A 17,452-nucleotide genomic window follows, 5' to 3' on the forward strand; every position below is an offset into this window, starting at 1 on the left:
TTAATGTGTTAAGAGGATGACGCAGTGTTGAGAATAAACTGTAGGGGACCAGGCAGAAGCCAGTGACTGGTTAAGAGGCTGCTGCCAACTGTGCAGGTGAGAGATGACGGCAAGCCAGGCACTGAGGGGTCGAGCTGGGAGAGACGGTCAGATCCCGGATATATCTGGAGGGAAGCGCGGCCTAGGTGTGCTGACCAACAGCAAGTTGAGTCTGAGAGAAGGAGGGGAGACAAGGAAGAGCCCCAGGTGTTTGCCCCCAGGATGGAGCGGCCTGCTCCCACGTGGCAGGGGGGAAGGCTGCGTCCCCACGCCTCATTCCCCACTGCCACTGGCCCTGTCACAACCTCCTAACTGGCCTCCCTACGACTGTGCCAGGCACACCACATATCCCGACTCACTGACTCCTCCCAACAGCTCCGATTTACACGCGACGAAACTGAAGCGCCAAGAGATTAAGTTACTCGTTGAAGGTCATACGGTGGCAGGTGGCAAGGGGCCGAGCTGGGATTTCTCCCGGCACAGCGTAGCTCCCGAGCCCACACTCATAACCACTAGGTTACACGGCCTCTCCAGACCCTCGACATGGCTCACAGCCCTCTGCCCTCTGACCCAGCAGTTCCGGTTCTAGAAGTGCACATTCAGGATGCTGTCCCCGTGGACACCCTTTGATGGCTTCCCACTGCACTGGAGTTGAGATCCTGCTCATCGCAGCCCCTCTCTCCCCTGCTCCTTTCCTGCCAGCTGCACAGGCCTCCTCCAGGATTCTGGGAGGCCGTAGCAAGCTCACGCTCGCCTTCGCCTCCCGCTCTGACATCTTCTCGGACTCCCTGGCCTCATCTCCGCATTTTGTCAGGCAATCTTCTGGTCCCTCCTTGCCTGTGCCTCTCCAGACAGGCTTCCCTCGCCAGCCTATGAGGCCTTTTCTCCTAGTTATTCTCTAGCCCTGGACCCTGTTCATCACCTCCACAGAGCCACCTCGATCAACCTGTGATTGTGCCTTTAGTATTTACTTCCTCACCTGTTTATGGTCCCTTCCCCTTGCCCCCAACTGTAAGCACCACAGAGCAGAGACCAAGTCTGACTTCAGTTCACTATGACATCCTAGATCCCAGCACTGTGCCTGGCATACAGCAGGTGCTCAGTAAGTAGCTGAATTAATGGATGGGTTTCGCTGAATGGATTTAAAAAACCAGAATACAAGATTAGGTGCGTGCCACAAATGGTATGGTTACAACTATGTAAAATGTCAAGTGCCCACGTGGATGCTTCCTGAGGATGCCTGGAGGTTGCCTGGCATCTCTTTTGGGTGTTTGGGTAATGGGGGAATTTCCCCTACTGTCACTGCCCATGTTATCTGGACGCAGGCAGACAGGCAGGAACCTGGCTTCTCCTCTGCTTGTCCTCAGAACACTACTGGGCTGTCGGTCAGTAGGCCCGGCGGTGACTGTGCAGGAGTGCCCCGCCCTCCTGGATGCCTGGATGAGGTACAGCGCCCTTCATCTGGGCCCACGCAGCCAGAGCCATCTTTCTTACCCCCCAAGACGGCGCCGTCATACAAGTGATGAACTGATTTAAATATTTCAGGATGTGCTCCTCAAAATGTTGTCAAAGCAGAAAATGCCAGCCCCTCAGCACCCCGCAGTATGAGTCCTATCTCGTTCATTCAGCAGCTGCGGAGGGGATGCCGGCTCTCGTTCACCGAGCACCTGCTCCACGCCAAGCTGGGCGTCGCGTGCTTCATGAACGTCATCTCTGTTGATCTTCAACAGCCCTCCTCGCGAGGTCTTTTAGAACCATTTTAAAGGCAAGGCCACTGAGCCTCACGAGCATTAAGACCCTGAGCAAGGTCACAAAGCTGCTTGCTTCCAACCACAGCAGGGGCTGCAAAATCAAATGTCAATGAGGCCAGGTGGGCGGAATACAGGAGAGCGCGCCCCGTCTCCGGGCTTCACCCAGAGCAGCGGCGGGGCTGGGGAAGCTCACCATCTGCAACGGTGGCAACCAATTCAATCAAGGAGAGAAACACAAAGTCCTTAACTGTTAGAGAGAAGTATTTATAGACGCAGTAACCTGATGTCTTCCCTTTGCTTTAACACACTGGGGGCGGCGGGGAGCAGGGGTGGTTCAAAGAGAAATGGTGGAACCAAGGAAATGAGGCTTAGCACAAGGCAAAAACTACTGAAGCTGAAGCCTGCGTGTACAGAGACTATGTTGCCTCTAAAATCTAATCGATTTTACCTAGTCAAGTCTACTCTAGTCTTCCCTTCCCCTCCCCCTTCCCTTCCCCTCCCCCTTCCCTTCCTCCCTCCCTCCCCTTCCCCTCCTTCCTTTATAGCTGCCAGTCCTGACCTCCTCTCCACATCACACTTCTTTCCAGTGAAAACGAAACAGGCTTTCAGCACAGTTCACTTTTTTTCCAAAGGCGTGATAGCCTCTTTGATGCTCTTCTTTGGAAGCCACCTTGACAGAGCTCACCTGACATACCTGACCACCCCCCGCCCCCCAGCTGCTGGACATGTGGGATGGCTTCTGAGTGCTCTTATGCTGTGGTTTCTTATCAAAGTGTGACAAGTTTAGTAAATACACTTAACGTCTCTTCCTGCAGCAGAGCTGGCATTCCTTTAAGCAGACCCTATCACCTTAGGTAAAAGTTGACCAACCCCCAAACACTTCTCCCTGAGTCAGCTTCCTCAAGCTTCAGGGAGACAAAACATGGTCTCATAAGAAGCAAGCCCAGCCTCCAACATTCAGCAACTACGAATGCCTTCACCTACATTAGGAGGTTTCCTACCTTTAGTATACACAGGAAGGCATTTTGTGAAGTGCAAAGCGTGTTTATTTTTCCCTAATGGAAGGTGAGAAGCTCCAGCATTTAAGAATAAACACCAAAAAGAAAAGTCAACACATGCGTATCTTACTCTAGTACCATATGCTCATAAAATCCATAATTCATAGTATTTTCTGGACGGCACCCTCTTTAGCAAAGACATAATTTGCAATCAGGCTGGGTAAAGACAGACAGCCATTACTTTCTTAATGGCCAACTACCCAAAAAGGCTCAGTTAAGTGATCTCAACTAGCAATCTAATCAATTAAAATTGATAAGTGAAATACTTTTAACCTTTGTTTCAGCAGGCCATTCCTAGCGGGAGGAGGGAGGGAATATGAATTCCCAGCATAAAATTTAATTCCATTTCACGGATGCAAACATTCTTGCTGCCTTGATGGAGTGGCCTCCTTTAAAGCACACTGTTTCTCTCTCTTTCCTTGAATCCAATCAGAGAAAGATGGGTTTATGGGTCTCTCCAGCCAATTCCATCAATTTAAACCTTTACAGAAACCCCGTGACCATTTCTCAAGGGGGAAGAGGGCCAAAGATGGGCATAGAGCAGAGGGGATGTAGCTTCCTTGTTCTTCCGAGACAGAAGGAAAAAAGAGCATAAACCAAGAGGAGGCAAGAAAAAGGAGTCGGACAATCAGATAAAACCCATTAATAATCATTTACCGAGAACCTTCCGTGTGTCAGGCAGTATGCCCTGCTCTTCATAGGCACCACCGCATTTGATTATTGGGTAATACTCCGGTTTCCTGAGCATATGCGAGGCGCTATGCTCGGTCATATTCTATTTCATATTACAGTTCACTCCAGTCTCAAAACAGCCCCGTAATGTAAGGAAGATCATCCTGATTTTACAGGTGAGGAAACAGAAGCTGTGGTGGTTTCAATCATTTGCTCGAGGGAAAACAGAGAGGAGCAGGGGTACCTGGCTCAAAAGCCAGCCCTCGAGGGTCGATATCATAATTGCTGGTCACACACTTGAATGAGTCTTGTTAAAACTCATTCAGTTGTACACTAAAACTTGGTGAATCTTATTGGATGTAAACTATATTTCAATAACGCTGATTTAAAACAAGGGCCCTCTCATCACTGTACACTACAGAGTGGCCGTCTGCTGCTCCTGCCTCTCCAGCTCCCATCTCTTCTTTGTGATTTTCCTTTGAGGGCCCCCTCCTTCCTCACCCCCAGGTGATGGGGTTCAAAAGGAACAGGTCCCACCTCCCAGCACCACAGCTGAGCACGAGACCTTGGCCTAGCCAACTTCTATAAAAGTTATAGGGAAAGAGAAGCTCTGTTTCTGTCAGTGCTGCTTAGCCAGTTCAGCAGATCTTGGCCATCTTGTCACTACTTGGTGAGAGCCCTCTGGAGGATGAAGCCAGAACAAAGGAAAGCAGAGCTGAGAGATGGAGGGTGGCAGCTTCCTGATGACATTGCTTGAGTCCCTAGATCTAGCCATGCCTGAAGGCAACACTACTTCTGGTTTTACAGTGGTTATCAGCGAATTCCCCTTTCTTTTTCCTTAGGCTAGTCTAAGTTGGGTTTTCTGTCTCTTATAACCAAAGAGTCCTAAAATATCATAATGTCTTTAAGAAACAAAAAACTATCTTGCCCATCAGTGTGCACGTGCCCCACAGCAAAGAGAGGAAAAAGAGAGTTCTATGAATATGAGAAGGGTTACGGGAGCACGACCAGGCTGTATACCCACTGTCTCCTTTAAATCTCAGTCTCACACTGCAGAGTAGAGCACGGAGGCACTGCGTGGTGAAACAAGGAGCCCAGGGTTGCAGGCTAAGCACATGGCTCTCCGGCTCCCAAAGCCATCATCTTTACCTAAATGCTGGTGATTTGCATTTTTGAAAGTTTTCTTTGTTTTAGCAGCAGAATCCTTTAGAATCCTCATTAAAATCATACAGACAACCTTTAATACACAAAACCAATCAGACTGGTGCTGCTGTGACTATACGGAGGGTAGGGATCCTGGAGCTGTGCCCACCCCCGGTTAAGACCCCAATCACTGTGCACAGACCTTTCAGCAAAACCCCCGCACAGCGCCCACTGGTCTCCAGAAAGCAGGGCCCACAGACTGACTTCAAGGTGCCCAGAATCTAGGGCCCTTTCTTCGAAAGATTCGTGTGACAAGCACACTCTGTTAGCTCGCGGTCACGAATCAATCCCAGTACAACATGCAGGTCGCACATGACCTTCCGAGCGACGCGTGAGCCAGCCTGGTGGTGCCCCCCCGCCGACCACCGTGACTTGGGGTCACCAACTCACTCAGATCAAGGACGTCATCCGTTTTGATCAGGTCTTCTTCCCGCGTCAGTGGCAGCTGGGTCTCGGGCTGCCCTCGCAGTTGCAGTGACAGGGAACGGAGCATGAAGAACACCCGGATGGCCTGGACCAACAGTTCGGAGAGAGAGAAGATGGAAACTGAAGTCATTTTGGTGAGATGCTCCATATGGAGAAATCACACAGTGACTCTTGATTTACAACAAACAAAATAAAGCCCCCCTCTCTCAGTATCACGGTTCTGGTGCTTTCAGAGCCAAGATAGAAAACAATCAAGGATGCACCCTGTTTTCAATTATCCACAGGTTCAGGTTTGGGCCACTTCACCTCACTGAGCACCTGTCACTTGCCAGCACCTTTCCTCTAGTGTCATGTGACCTTCATGGCACCCCTGCTCAGCAGGCAGCCCCGCTTCGCAGATGAGGCACTGAGATCCAAGGAGGCCAAGTGACCTGCCCCCGGCTCACATCTACGGAGGGCAAGAACCAGGTGTCTTCCAACTAAACCAGCACGGAATTTGGAAATCCAAATCATGAGTGTTTCAAGGATCCACCTACTGAATGTGGGGGTGAGGGAGACAGAAGGTGACATGCTGGTGGGGTTCAGGGACGGCCAGACCCAGCAGCCCTTCACCCGGGAGCCTCGGCCCCTTGGCGTTACAACAGGGGCTGCGCCACTGACAGGGCAGAGGACCGGGCACCTGGCAAGTGTGCAGTGATGTCAGTGCCCCGAGAGCCCCTCAGACTTCCCCAGCCAGCTTTCTGGGGACAGAGGTGGCCTCCATCAGCACAGGGATTCCTGGCCCATCGAGGAGGAGTCTTGGCAGACTCCAGTGTGAGCAGGCATTTCCAGAGAACAGAAACAAAGCAGAATCCCAGGCTTTGGAAGCCAGACAAGTTTGTGCAGAAAGCAGCCTTCACCCTGGGGTTAGCCTGCTCTGGAGGTACTCTCCCCTTGAGTCCTAGATTGGGGCTGACTTGCCCACCAACAAGAGGCCAGGAAGGGGAGGGGCAGTCACAGGGGAGGTGGCCTCTGGGCCACTTTCCCTGACTCGTAGCTGGTGGGCCTGCCCGAGGGAAACGGCTCCTGAGTCAGACATACAGGTCTGCGTTGGACTCTCAGCTCCCCACGCTGGGCAAGGCCCCTGACCCCCACGAACTTCCATTCCCTCCTGCGTGAAATGGGGGCGGGAGTCTCTACCGCACGGGGCTGCTGGGAGATTCTGAGATGATCCTGGCGGGGCAGCAGCCAGCACGGGGTCCGTAAAGGGGCAGCCACCCTTACTCCCGCCACTCAACATCTGGGCATGGTGAGGCCACGGGGACAAACCACTGTCGCCACTGGTGAGCCACGCAGCCGCTTTTGGGTCCTCTTGTTTCCAAGTTCTGAGGCTGTAGGCCTGGGTCACTGAGATGGGAGGCTGCCCTTCATAAGACAAGGTGCCTCCCAAAGCAAGAGGCGGGGGGGGCACAGATGGCTGCCTGCAAAGAGCCAGGCTTGCACTGGCTCCCGATGACCCAGGCAACCAGGATGCCCGTGGGCACCTCTAAACCCTAATCCTGCCTTGGCCCAGAATTGGCAGGAGACCTTGGGCCAATTACTTAAATTCCTAATGCAGAAAACTGGAAGAACAGTCCTATCTCCTGGACCTATTCTGAGGTCAGGTATTCCTCTGTCAACCAGAAGCACTAGAGAAAAGATAAGCTTTTATATGATAGTGGTGGTGGTGGTGGTGGCATTGATCGGATTGTTTTTAACGTTTTAAAGTGCAGTCTTCATAAAGACGTCTGTAATAATCAGAAGAAAAAGAGCTGTAGTTTCACTATAAACCCAGCGACACAGGTTTTCTTTATTAAGCACCAATTGCGTGCCAGGCAACATAGGCACCTTATTGCAATGTAAAGATTTTAAGCAGGAAGGAATGGAGCTGAGAGGGGCAGGGCGATCAAGTTCACACTTGAGAGAGGTGAAGTGGGGACTGAAACCAGGAATGTTTGATACTTGTGTCACTTAGGCATATACACAAGGGAATTCAAACCCAGCCCAAGTGCAGAAAGCCCAAGATGTGGGTGGTCACTTAAACTATTTGGCTGTTTGAGCTCTCAAGTAAGGAGTCCTGACCTCGGAGATGAGGGGAAATAAAACAGAAGAAGGGTTTTTCTGTGTCAAAAATCCATTCATCAAGGCAAAGAAATCAAGCAGGACCAAAGCTGGGGGATGAGAAAGGAGAAACGTGTGTGGCTTGCTACAGCCCGATCACTTTGAAAACCAGAAACCTTCCAACATTAAAGGAGCCTGGAATTTGGCTCCTAAGGTAGACCTTTTTGATAAAACATCTGCTTTTGCTCTTCAAGTAACAAAATGGAAGATATTTCCAGGAATACAAAATAATAACAATAATTAAATAATTAAAAATATAAAACAAAATAAACACCCCCAATAATACTTTTCCTGCGTCCTGCCCCAACTCCTAAGAGAAGGAAGAACATGTGAGAAGCCCACACCCATGAATGTGAGGGCATGTTCCCACAGGGCCAAGTACTCCACTTGGGCGAAAGCGGGGCTCCCATGGGCGTCTATGGGGTTTGGCAGGCATGGTGACCAGCCCCACAACTCCGAGAATCCACAAAAGAAAGGTGAGATACCAGGATAAGGGTCATCAGATCATCCCACTGCCCTCTAAAACAATAACTGCTCCCTCTGTTTACCCATGGCCTGCCAGGTACAGGTGAGGGTTGTACTGTGTCACCTCGCTCGAGCCTTTTAACAACCCTGCATGGTTCCCATTTTATAGACAGGAAACCAAAGCCTAGAGACGTTAGGCAGCCTGCCCAAGGTGATTCAACTAATAACCAGACTCCGAAGTCTGTGTTCTTCTAACCACATGCCTTTGCCTTCAAAAGACTGAAGGATTAGGGCCCAGGCTTTTATTGAGTGTTTTTCTTGACTTTGCTAAATAAATGTGCAAGTTTAAAAGTATTACTGAAAAGGAAAAAGGCATCCTTATTCTTTGAGATGCTTTCATAGAACGATACGAAGACTGATTCTGGAAGAAGAGATTAGATTTGGAAAGGCGTGATGGCTGACCAAGCTCAAACATAAAGAAGAGACTTTTCCGGTTTGCTTCCACGCAGCTGGGAGTAAGCCCTGGCAAGGAGAGCCCCACGAGTGGGGTGGGGGATGGCTTCCGAGTCAGACAGACCTTGGTTCATCCTGGGGTCAGGCGAGTCACGTGGATCCCCCGAGCCTGGGCTGGAGCTCTGGAAATGGAGTGCCCACCACCCTGATCACAGGGTGGGAGATGATGGAGAGGACACCTTGAGCCCTGGAGCAATGCTTGGTCCGAGCCCTCTCTCCCGCTGCCCGTGCTGCGTGTGCAAGCTGATGAGTTCAGGCGACAGTCGCTCAGGTTAGGAGCCCACTGAGGCCGTGGAAGTCAGTCATTCTTAAAAGAGTGCTGAAGCAGTTTAAAGTGGGCACAGCCCTTTGGGAAAGCAATTTGGCAATATGTAGAGAGTCACACAAAAAAATACTCATACCCTTTGAACCAGAAATTCCACTTCTGGGAACTTATCCTAAAGAAATAAGCCAAAAGAAAGGAAACACTGTATTTGTGAAGCTGCTCATTACAGTTTAGTTGAAAATAATGTAATACTGGGAGCAACCAAAATGTCCACAGCAGGAAAATGCCTGAGTAAATTATGGCAAAAGTCACCAGATAAACTTTTTATGCAGCAGTAAGAAATTAGGCTTATTAAAACTGTATCACTGTATGAAAAACTTCTTGCTCTACAATGGAGAGAGAAAAGCAGCAAGGATGAATGCAAGTCCATGGGTCCATGCCCCACGCAACCATGAAAAGATGTGTTTGCAAACAAAAATGGGAGAAGACACACAAAATGTATTGTTTGTTTAGGGTGATGAAATCACAGGAAATTCTTTCCCTCTACTTTGGAAACTTCATGAGATGTTATTGTATTTTCTTTAACGCGTAATATACATCCAAAGAGTAAAAGCAAAATAGCCTATTTCCTCAATGTCAATAGCGATAAACACAAAAACTGTTTGTGGTTTTACGAGGGAACAGGGACACAGAACTAATGAAGGGACAAATAAAACCATGCAAATATCTTTATTTCATAATGGCTTCCATGGTTACTCCATAAAGATGGCTACCAAATGTAAAATAGATAGCTAGTGGGAAGCTAGCTATCCCACATAGCACAGGGAGATCAGCTCGGTACTTTGTGACCACCTAGAGGGGTGGGATAGGGAGGGTGGGAGGGAGACGCAAGAGGGAGGAGATATGAGGATATATGTATAGCTGATACACTTTGTTATACGGAAAAAACTAACACACCATTGTAAAGCAATTATACTCCAATAAAGATGTTTTTTTTTTTTTAAAAAAAAGATGGCTAGTGGCTTAAATTCAGTTTGGGACTTTCACCAGAAAGTCCTCTCCCTAACTCTCTTTTCTCTAGCATTAAGCTTCAGTAGGTTTCTTTCCCACTCAAGATGCTAGAATGCTCTACCACTCTTTAGGCACTTCACAGCTGCTCTCTCCCATTTACTCTGGGCAAGACCTGAGAGGCAGGACACATGAGGAACCTGAGGCTCAGGGAGGTTAAGTAACTTGCTCAAGGTCACACAGCTAAAGTTGGGATTGAACCTCGGTTGGTCTGTGAGTCTGTGTTTTTTCTTAACTGCTTCTCTCAACTGCCCTTCCATGTGGGGTGGGTCCAGCTCAAGTCCAAGGTTCTGCATGCATGTCCTCATCAGATGCCAGTAGTTCCTGCGACCTCATTTCAACATGAATTTCCCTTCTTAGCTGGGATGGCTCAGTGGCACTCTTGCTATTTTGGTCTTATTTTATATTATTTGTTTTCTGTCTATTCTTGCATCTAGCACAGTGCCTAGAAAATGCTTGATAAATATGTCGAATGATAGGATAAATGGTGTAACTTGCAAAAGGCAAGAGGGAAAACATGACTTTATTGCCAGATGTCTTCCTGTGGTCTGCAAGGCTCTGACCCTCCTCTCCTAACCCCTTCCCTCGCTCCGCTCCAGTCACCCCGCTCCTTGGACACGCCTTACTCTTCTGCATCTCGCAGCTTTTGCACTTACTGCTCCCTCTGTCCAGAAAGTGCCTCCTTTACCTCTTTGCCTGGCTAGCTCCTTCTCACTCTCTAGGCCTCTGCTCAGACGTCACCTTGGCCGAGCAGCTTCCCCTGATCACTCTCTCCAAAGCCGTGCCCCCTCTTTCCTTCAGAGCCCTCACTGCAGCCTGGTATCACACTTGTTCATAAACTTTGCCTCTCTCCATGCGATGAGAGGCCCCGAGGTGGGGCCGCATGCCCTGCTCACTCCTGCACCCTCAGGAGTCCAGCGGCTCTTTGACGAACGTATGAAGGAATGATTTACCAGTAAGGGTGGTTTGAACTACTTTGACAAGTCCTTAAGGAAAATAAAGGGTGGGGTTTCTGAAAAGGGTCAGCCTCCTAAAAGTTAGAAAAGTCTATACTCGGCAGAAGGAAAAAAAAAAAAAAAAGGGAAGGAAAACCTTTGAATCCAACAGGACGAAATGGAATGTTCTTTGGATACAAGCAAAGAACATGAAACAAACCACATAAGCCCTCAATTGCTTGCTAAACCATACACTTCCTTTAGCTCAAATTCAAAGCACACCGCTGTGTTCTGATGTTTGAAATGGGCCGAGGAGCTAAGCTTCTGGAGGATTCCAGACAGCTGCCTTGCATCAGGAACTGGACTGGGGCGAGGGGTCAAAATTCCCCTTCAGAAATGGATCCTGGAAGTTACAAAGGGAAGCTTCTCTCAGGTGGATGGCTCTGCTTTGAGGTGGCTAGCCCCCTTTTATCTCATCTTGCCACCTTCTCCCTGGCTCTAAACCCACGGATGCTGGGACTTGAGAGTTGCTTTTATAAACTCACCGGACAGACGAAGGCCAAACATGCGATCCCAGGGAAGCCCAGACGTCCCAGGGGCTCTGCCTGTGCTTCATTTAGCAGTTTGGGCCGTGCAGCCCATCTGGGGCAAGGGAGGTGGGCAGCACAGTCCTGGGAACTTGAACTAAGAGAGATGTGAGGGTGAGGGAGGAAGAACCCCAGCCTCAGGCACCTTCTGGCCTTTGTGTTTCTGCCTTATTGCTGAGTCCTCTTGAGGACACTGGCAGGGCAGGCACTGCTGCTTTCTGGGTGAGGAGACAGTGGCTCAGAAGGGAGCAGGAACCCCAAAGCCCAAGCAACCTTCCCTCTGCCATACGCCTCACCCCTGAATTTCTCCTGTGGATCAAGATCGTTTGCCCCAAGCCAGCAGGACATGATGCCAGGAACCAGCCAACAAGGCCAAGGTCCTCGCTGGGCTCCAAGGCCTCTGGGAACTGCCTCCTTCAGCTCCTCCCAGCCCCATCACTTCCCACGTAGCCTCCCTCATGGTGGGCTCCAGCCACGGTCCCCTCTTCGTTGGCGGTGCTGGAATGTGCCACGTCTTTCTGGGCCTTTGCCTCCCCCAGCTGCCCAGCCCTTCCCCACAGTCTCGGCTCAAGGACCAGCCCTCTGTGCTGCTCCACCTCCTTCCCCGGGTAGGATTAGGGACCTGACCCCATGTTCCTTTAGAAACGGCCTTGGCCCATGGACTGGCGCTGCCTCTTCCCACCTCGCCCTCTAGACTCTGATTCCTTGAGGAGTGGGGCTAATAAACACAATGAAGGCAGCAGTGGCTGGCAGGGGGTCAGAATGGCCACGCTGCCTGGGTTGAATTCTGGCTCTGCTACTTACTAGCTGGGGGACCTTGAGCAAATCACTTGACCTCTTCGTGCCTCAGTTTATCCCTCTGCAAGATGGGGATAATACTAGCGCCAACCTTCTAGGGTGGTTGTAGAATTACGTGAGGAAATTCATACAAAGAACTGATATGAATGATCTGCTTTATCACACAGGCTATGAGCTCATATGACTGTTAAGGAAACCTGACGGACTGTGGACCGAAAAGAAGGCAGGATGCAACCCAGAGCAGCAGCTCTCAACGTTCACAATCTTCTGGACCTTCCAGCTCAGGGTCCAAGGAGGACCTGGGGACGGGGTCCTCTCTGGCCTGGGGATACAAGAGCTTGACTGGGTGTGTTGTCGTTACCCTGCTCGGCAGCCTCTCCTAGGCCAACCAAAGGTTAAGGGTGAGCATGTCCACTCCATGAAGGAGTGCAGACATGACATGCATTTGTCAGAACCAATCCCCCCATAAAAGCCGATGCCAAGGATGCCCAGTGCAAACACTGCCACCCGCAAACAATCGTGTGCCCGGCCACGTGGCCCATAGCCCTGGCTGGGAGAGCACAAGGAAGGAAGGCGTCACTGGCCCGGAGATAGGGTGGGTCCTGCGGTGAGGGCTGTGGGTTTGGTCAGACAGCAGGGAATGTGGATTGACTGCAGACACGGGTCCAACTTCCTCTGTGCCCCACCCCCACCCGGCCAGGCATCTGAGGCAAAATCGCCTGCAGGAAGGCCATGGAATCCTCTTGCTTTAGGCGGATCCAGCAAGTCAATCCCGCTCCTCAAAATCTAAAGGTTAAAACACTTCTGCCACTCTGGTTACACTTGGATTAACTCAGAGGAAGATGCGAGCTGATAACGGGAGCCGAGTGCAATGAATTCCTCTAATTTATCCACTAACCGCCACATCTCCAGGGAACGATTTTCTAGGAAAAGGTTATGGTGCTTTCTAAGAAAGAAACTGATCTTACCAGGGAGATAAAATACCCTGAACAGCCCTGGGAGATTGCTTCAGAAAAAAAGTGCTGATAACGGAAGCGCACACTGCAGCTGGGTTCTGAGAACTAATCTCTTCACACACCTCTCCTGCAGGCCAGCAAGAATCACAATTGCATTTGCGTGTGCCTCGCCCCCAAGATTCCTCAGATACCTTAACACTACGCCATCTCTGGGGGACCCGGCCTCTCTGGGCTGATTTCACAGCAGCCTCACTTGCACTATGTCAACTGCTCACCCTCCATGCTCCTTCGCAGAAGCCCGGCCCCGCTTCCTCTCTCGGAGCTCTGGGGTTGGGGCCGGCTCCGCGCCAGCGAAGGCAGCCTGCCTGCCACCAGATACGATGCAATTTCAATCTCTGCTTTAACAAAGGGCAGCGTGCCTGGGGAAGTTAGGCCTGGTGGTGGGGTGCGAGGGAGGAGCTCTGGCTCTTCTGAAGGCCTGTTGGAAGGCAGGTCTGGATGTGGTCAGGAACCCTCCGCCCCCGGCCCCGGAGGTGCTCCTGGCGGGCAGCAGCCCAGGAGAGGCTGCGTCCAGCGCCCACTCACCCGCCGGGTCTTCTCCACGTCACCACACGGCAGCCGCTTCACAAAGTCAATGCCCGTCAGTGGCGTGCCCGTTGGGGGCAGCAGGATGGAGGCGTCCATCATGAGATATTCCACATTCATGGGCTTCATCTAGAAGACAGACATCGGAGGGAAGCTCACTGAAGGGAGGAAGGTGCTGGGGCAGGTGACACTGGCCTCTCACCTCCATCTGCACATATTAAAGAGCACATCAACTGCGATTCGGACTGAGTGAAGCCTCAAGGCAGCCAGATGTGAGAGATGTGCCTTGTTTTCGAAGCTGCAGATGTCCCCTCATCTGCAGTGACAGCTCAGACACTCTGGAGAAGCTGCCTCCCTGCTGTGAAAAGCTCTTCGTTCTCACCCTCTTGTTCCCCTCCCCGCAGCAGGGAGAGGGGCCTCAGTAAGGAGGCCAGCCCTTTACGGTGGTCCCTTTAGGGTGGTCTCTGCCCCGTGTGCGGAAGCCTGACTGCTGCCCGCCTCCTTCGCTGGCACTTCCAATACGATGACAGCAGATGTAGCGACGTGGCCCCCGTTTAAGGGGACCTGACCTCGGGGCAGGCAGAGAACTAGCGGCTTTGCGCGTAGGCCCCGTCCAAGCCTCCCAACAACCCCAGCAGGGAGGCTGCCGAACTTACCGAGAAAACGGAGGCTCAGGGAAGCTGAGGAATGGATGTGGGCGCACTCAGCCGGCTGGTGGCAGAACCATGACACGGACCCAGGCCTGCCCGGCTCCAGACCCACTATGATTTCCACAACACAACCCACATTCCCCCTTCCTTCCTTGCCCCCCCTTGGCTTCTTACCTGGGGTAACAGAACCAAGTCACTTATTAAGCACCTACTACCCGCCAGGCCCCTGCAGGGCTCACCTCCTACTATGTGGGTGCCGGGGCTGTCCCATACTACAGAGGGGATCGCTGAGCTCGGAGGGAGGGCGCGTGCCCACAGCCACTGGGCCAGCCAGGGCAGAGCTGTCTGCCTCCTTCCACACCACCTCCAGGAAGCCTTCTCCGATTACCAAGACATGCTAACATCACCTCCCCTCCTGGAACTTTGTTGCATCAGTACTGACCCCTTAATTGCACGTGTTGTTGGACACTGACACTTCATTTACCTGGCATCATAAAGGAATGACATTTCACAAAGGTAAATATTCTATAGAATTAATTTTACTCCTTTAAGCACCATGAGCTTTTTCGTGTCTCTTTTAGAAAGTGGGCTTCAATCATATCACACTTTTTTCCCTCCTGTAACATAAAGCTGACTAAACAAGGCAGAGCTGTGGAGAGGGTCCGGCCGTCCAGAGACCTGGTGAACACGGAGCCCCTTTGCATGTGCTGCCTACCTTCTTCTTTTGGACCCGTGAAGCCTTCCTCCAAAGGCCTGAGGTCCACCGTCGCTATTCCTTTATGCCAGAGTGGGGGTGGCAGAGCCCTGTCTCCCACCCGGGGCGCCTGGGGTTCCAGCCTTCCCGCAGGGCCTTCCCGGACTGCCTTTGGCTCCCTCGCAGCTCCCTCCGCTCCACCCCTCCGCTCTCAACCACCTCCGACAAGCCCCCTCTAGGACTCCTGCCCATTATGCCTCTGCATGAAGCAAGAGGTGACAGGAGAAACAGTGAAGGGTCAGAAGTGAAGGCCTGGCTTTGGCAGCACCCGAGAGCCTGTCCCAACTTCGCTGAGCTTAGTGCTGGTTTCCTTAAGTCTGAGCTAACGACTCATATATGGGTTCTGGGTATATGTCAGCTGTTACTTCCCTAGAGTGACGGGCTTTGTGCAAAACATGCAATAAATGTGTCACTGAGACAAACAAACAAAACCCAGGAAGCTCCCTAGGGCAGGAGGGGAACCGACTATCCGTGGTGCTGAACCTCTATAGGAGGCAGCCCTTAGGTATTTCACAACCAGTCTGGAAAGCTGTGTGGTCTGGGTCCCATTTTACAGATGGAAAAATCCAGGCTCAGAAGTAAGCAACCCACCCAGGGTTCCAGTTGGTAAGTAGCAAAAGCAGAAACTGTGCAGGGGTTTAGGAGCCCAAGCTTTTCTGTGTCGTCAAGTGACACACGAGCCTTACGTTTCCAAACAAGAAGCCAAATTTCTGGAGAATTACGTTGTGGAAGGGGACGTCACGGGCATAACATAAGACGGCAGCTGACCACTGACTCCACTCCACTCCAATTCATGGTCCAAAGAGTAGAAGACTGAGACACTCTTTGGGGGGGGTCTAGGGGATAACGGGGTGTGGCCATCAAAGGTGTGAGGTGCACATGGGCGGCTCACATAGCACCGAGAGGAGGCCTGGTCACTGCTGGGGCATTTCTGGAGGTGAATTATACCAATTTACACCTTTCCCTTGAAAAGGCTCTGCGAGGCCTCAGACGTGCTATGCGCGAGGATGTGGTGAGGGCCCAGCCATCCAGACGCCCAGAGACGGGCCAGGGAGCCAGGGAGCCACACAGCACACGCTGTCTTTTTCTTTTTGACATTTTAAACCCTTGGGTTTATTGTAAAGTTCCCGAATCACTTCACTCTTTTGTCCATGAAAAGGGCGATTTATCATCCAGTTGCTGAGTGTCAACTAAGGGGCAGGTGCTGGGGACGCAGAGGCAAATGAACAAAACAGCAACCTGCAATCTTCTGCAAGACAGGGAAGACCCTGGGCTGGCACTGCAGGTTCAAGGAAAAGCCAGGTGCGGGAACATGCTGGTGGCACAGAGAAGGAGGTAGCACAATATGCAGAGCAGGGCAGGACACTGGGAGGTGACGGCTCAGCTCCTCGATGGCTGGGCACATGGGGGCACCTCCCTCAGGCTCTCTGACTCTTATTTCCTTACTGGCAAAAGCAGGATAATGATAGCAGTGACTCCCATCAGGCCGATGTGGGGATTAAGAGATTTCACATGTACGACATGCTGTACACACCTGACATGGACTAAGTCCTCAATCAAATACTATTCATATCAAAGTGAATCTTTCTGAACCATCTTATGACTCAGCCCAACTTAGGGGGAGTGAATGTCATCTGAAATTCCACTGGTGGGGATCAAAAGGCACTGTTTTCAATGCACTACCCTGCACCAGTCTCTGCCATTAGGATGGAAAGCTCGGAATGAGACGAGTTCTCCCCTGCTTCGGCAGGACAAGCTTTGCATACCCACAAGCGTGTCTGGCCCCTCACTCACCGTCATACTCCTGTACTCATCTTCAAACATGTCCAAAAAGATTTCTTCTCCCTAAAAAGAAAGGAAGGAAAGAGAAGATTATGCACATTTTTTCCCCATAAACAACAAAGTATTATAAACTCCAGTTCGAGGCTTTTGGGGCCATCTGTTTCTTATTAGAGAGTTCTGGTAAATCACCAGGAAGTGAAATACACACGTGAATAAGAACACACACACCCAAATGAAAGCCCAAATATCAAATTGCACCTCAATGCTTTTCTCCTTTTTTTCAAGCATGTGTAGTTAGATTTCTAGCGTCAAGGCAGTTAATTAAAAACAACAAAAATAACTTCATATATAATTAAAATATAAAAAGGGTTTATGTTTCAAGTATTTAACATCATCTGCTTGCTGAGAATGGTTAGAGAAAATACGAATCTCGGTTAAGTTGTCACGTTAAAGCTATGAGGCTCCACACCTCTGAAAGGAAGAGTATGATTAAATATGCTTAACTCTAAAATTATACGGCTTGTTCCATTTGTTTTTGAGGCGCGCCTTTGGGGTTTTGGAGTTCCTGCAGCCCTGATGACTCTGCCCCGGAGGTCCCTCCCAGAACAGGGTGGCGGGGAGGAATTGGCTGTGAGACACACAGACCAGGGGCCAATCTCAGCCATACCTCTTGGAGCCTCTCTTTGTTTCACTGCAAGACTGGGATGAGAGCCCACGTCCGTGCAATAGGAAGACAAAATGAGTTGATGCACTCGGTCATTATGACCACCCTGGATAGGCCCGCAGCGGGGGAGGCAGGGGAGACT

General features: G+C 50.9%; 1 protein-coding gene across 4 annotated transcripts in view; it reads right to left on the reverse strand.

Moving 5' to 3' along the window:
* The window catches only part of CLEC16A (C-type lectin domain containing 16A), a 209,506-nt gene that overhangs the window by 99,031 nt on the left and 93,023 nt on the right, over positions 1-17,452 (reverse strand). For all 4 annotated transcript variants that reach the window (XR_014017681.1, XM_081257432.1, XM_081257433.1 and 1 more), the window contains exons 16-18: positions 16,659-16,709; positions 13,461-13,589; positions 5,114-5,234 (exon numbers count right to left, since the gene is read on the reverse strand). Coding sequence is in view for 3 of the 4 variants with exons in the window: in XM_081257432.1 (XP_081113558.1) it covers positions 5,114-5,234; positions 13,461-13,589; positions 16,659-16,709 (301 nt within the window). In the remaining variant the exon portion in view is untranslated. The remainder of the gene's footprint in view (positions 1-5,113; positions 5,235-13,460; positions 13,590-16,658; positions 16,710-17,452) is intronic.

Source organism: Mesoplodon bidens, assembly GCF_964165515.1.
Source record: "Mesoplodon bidens genome assembly, chromosome: 15".
In the NCBI taxonomy this organism is placed as follows: Eukaryota; Metazoa; Chordata; class Mammalia; order Artiodactyla; family Ziphiidae; genus Mesoplodon; species Mesoplodon bidens.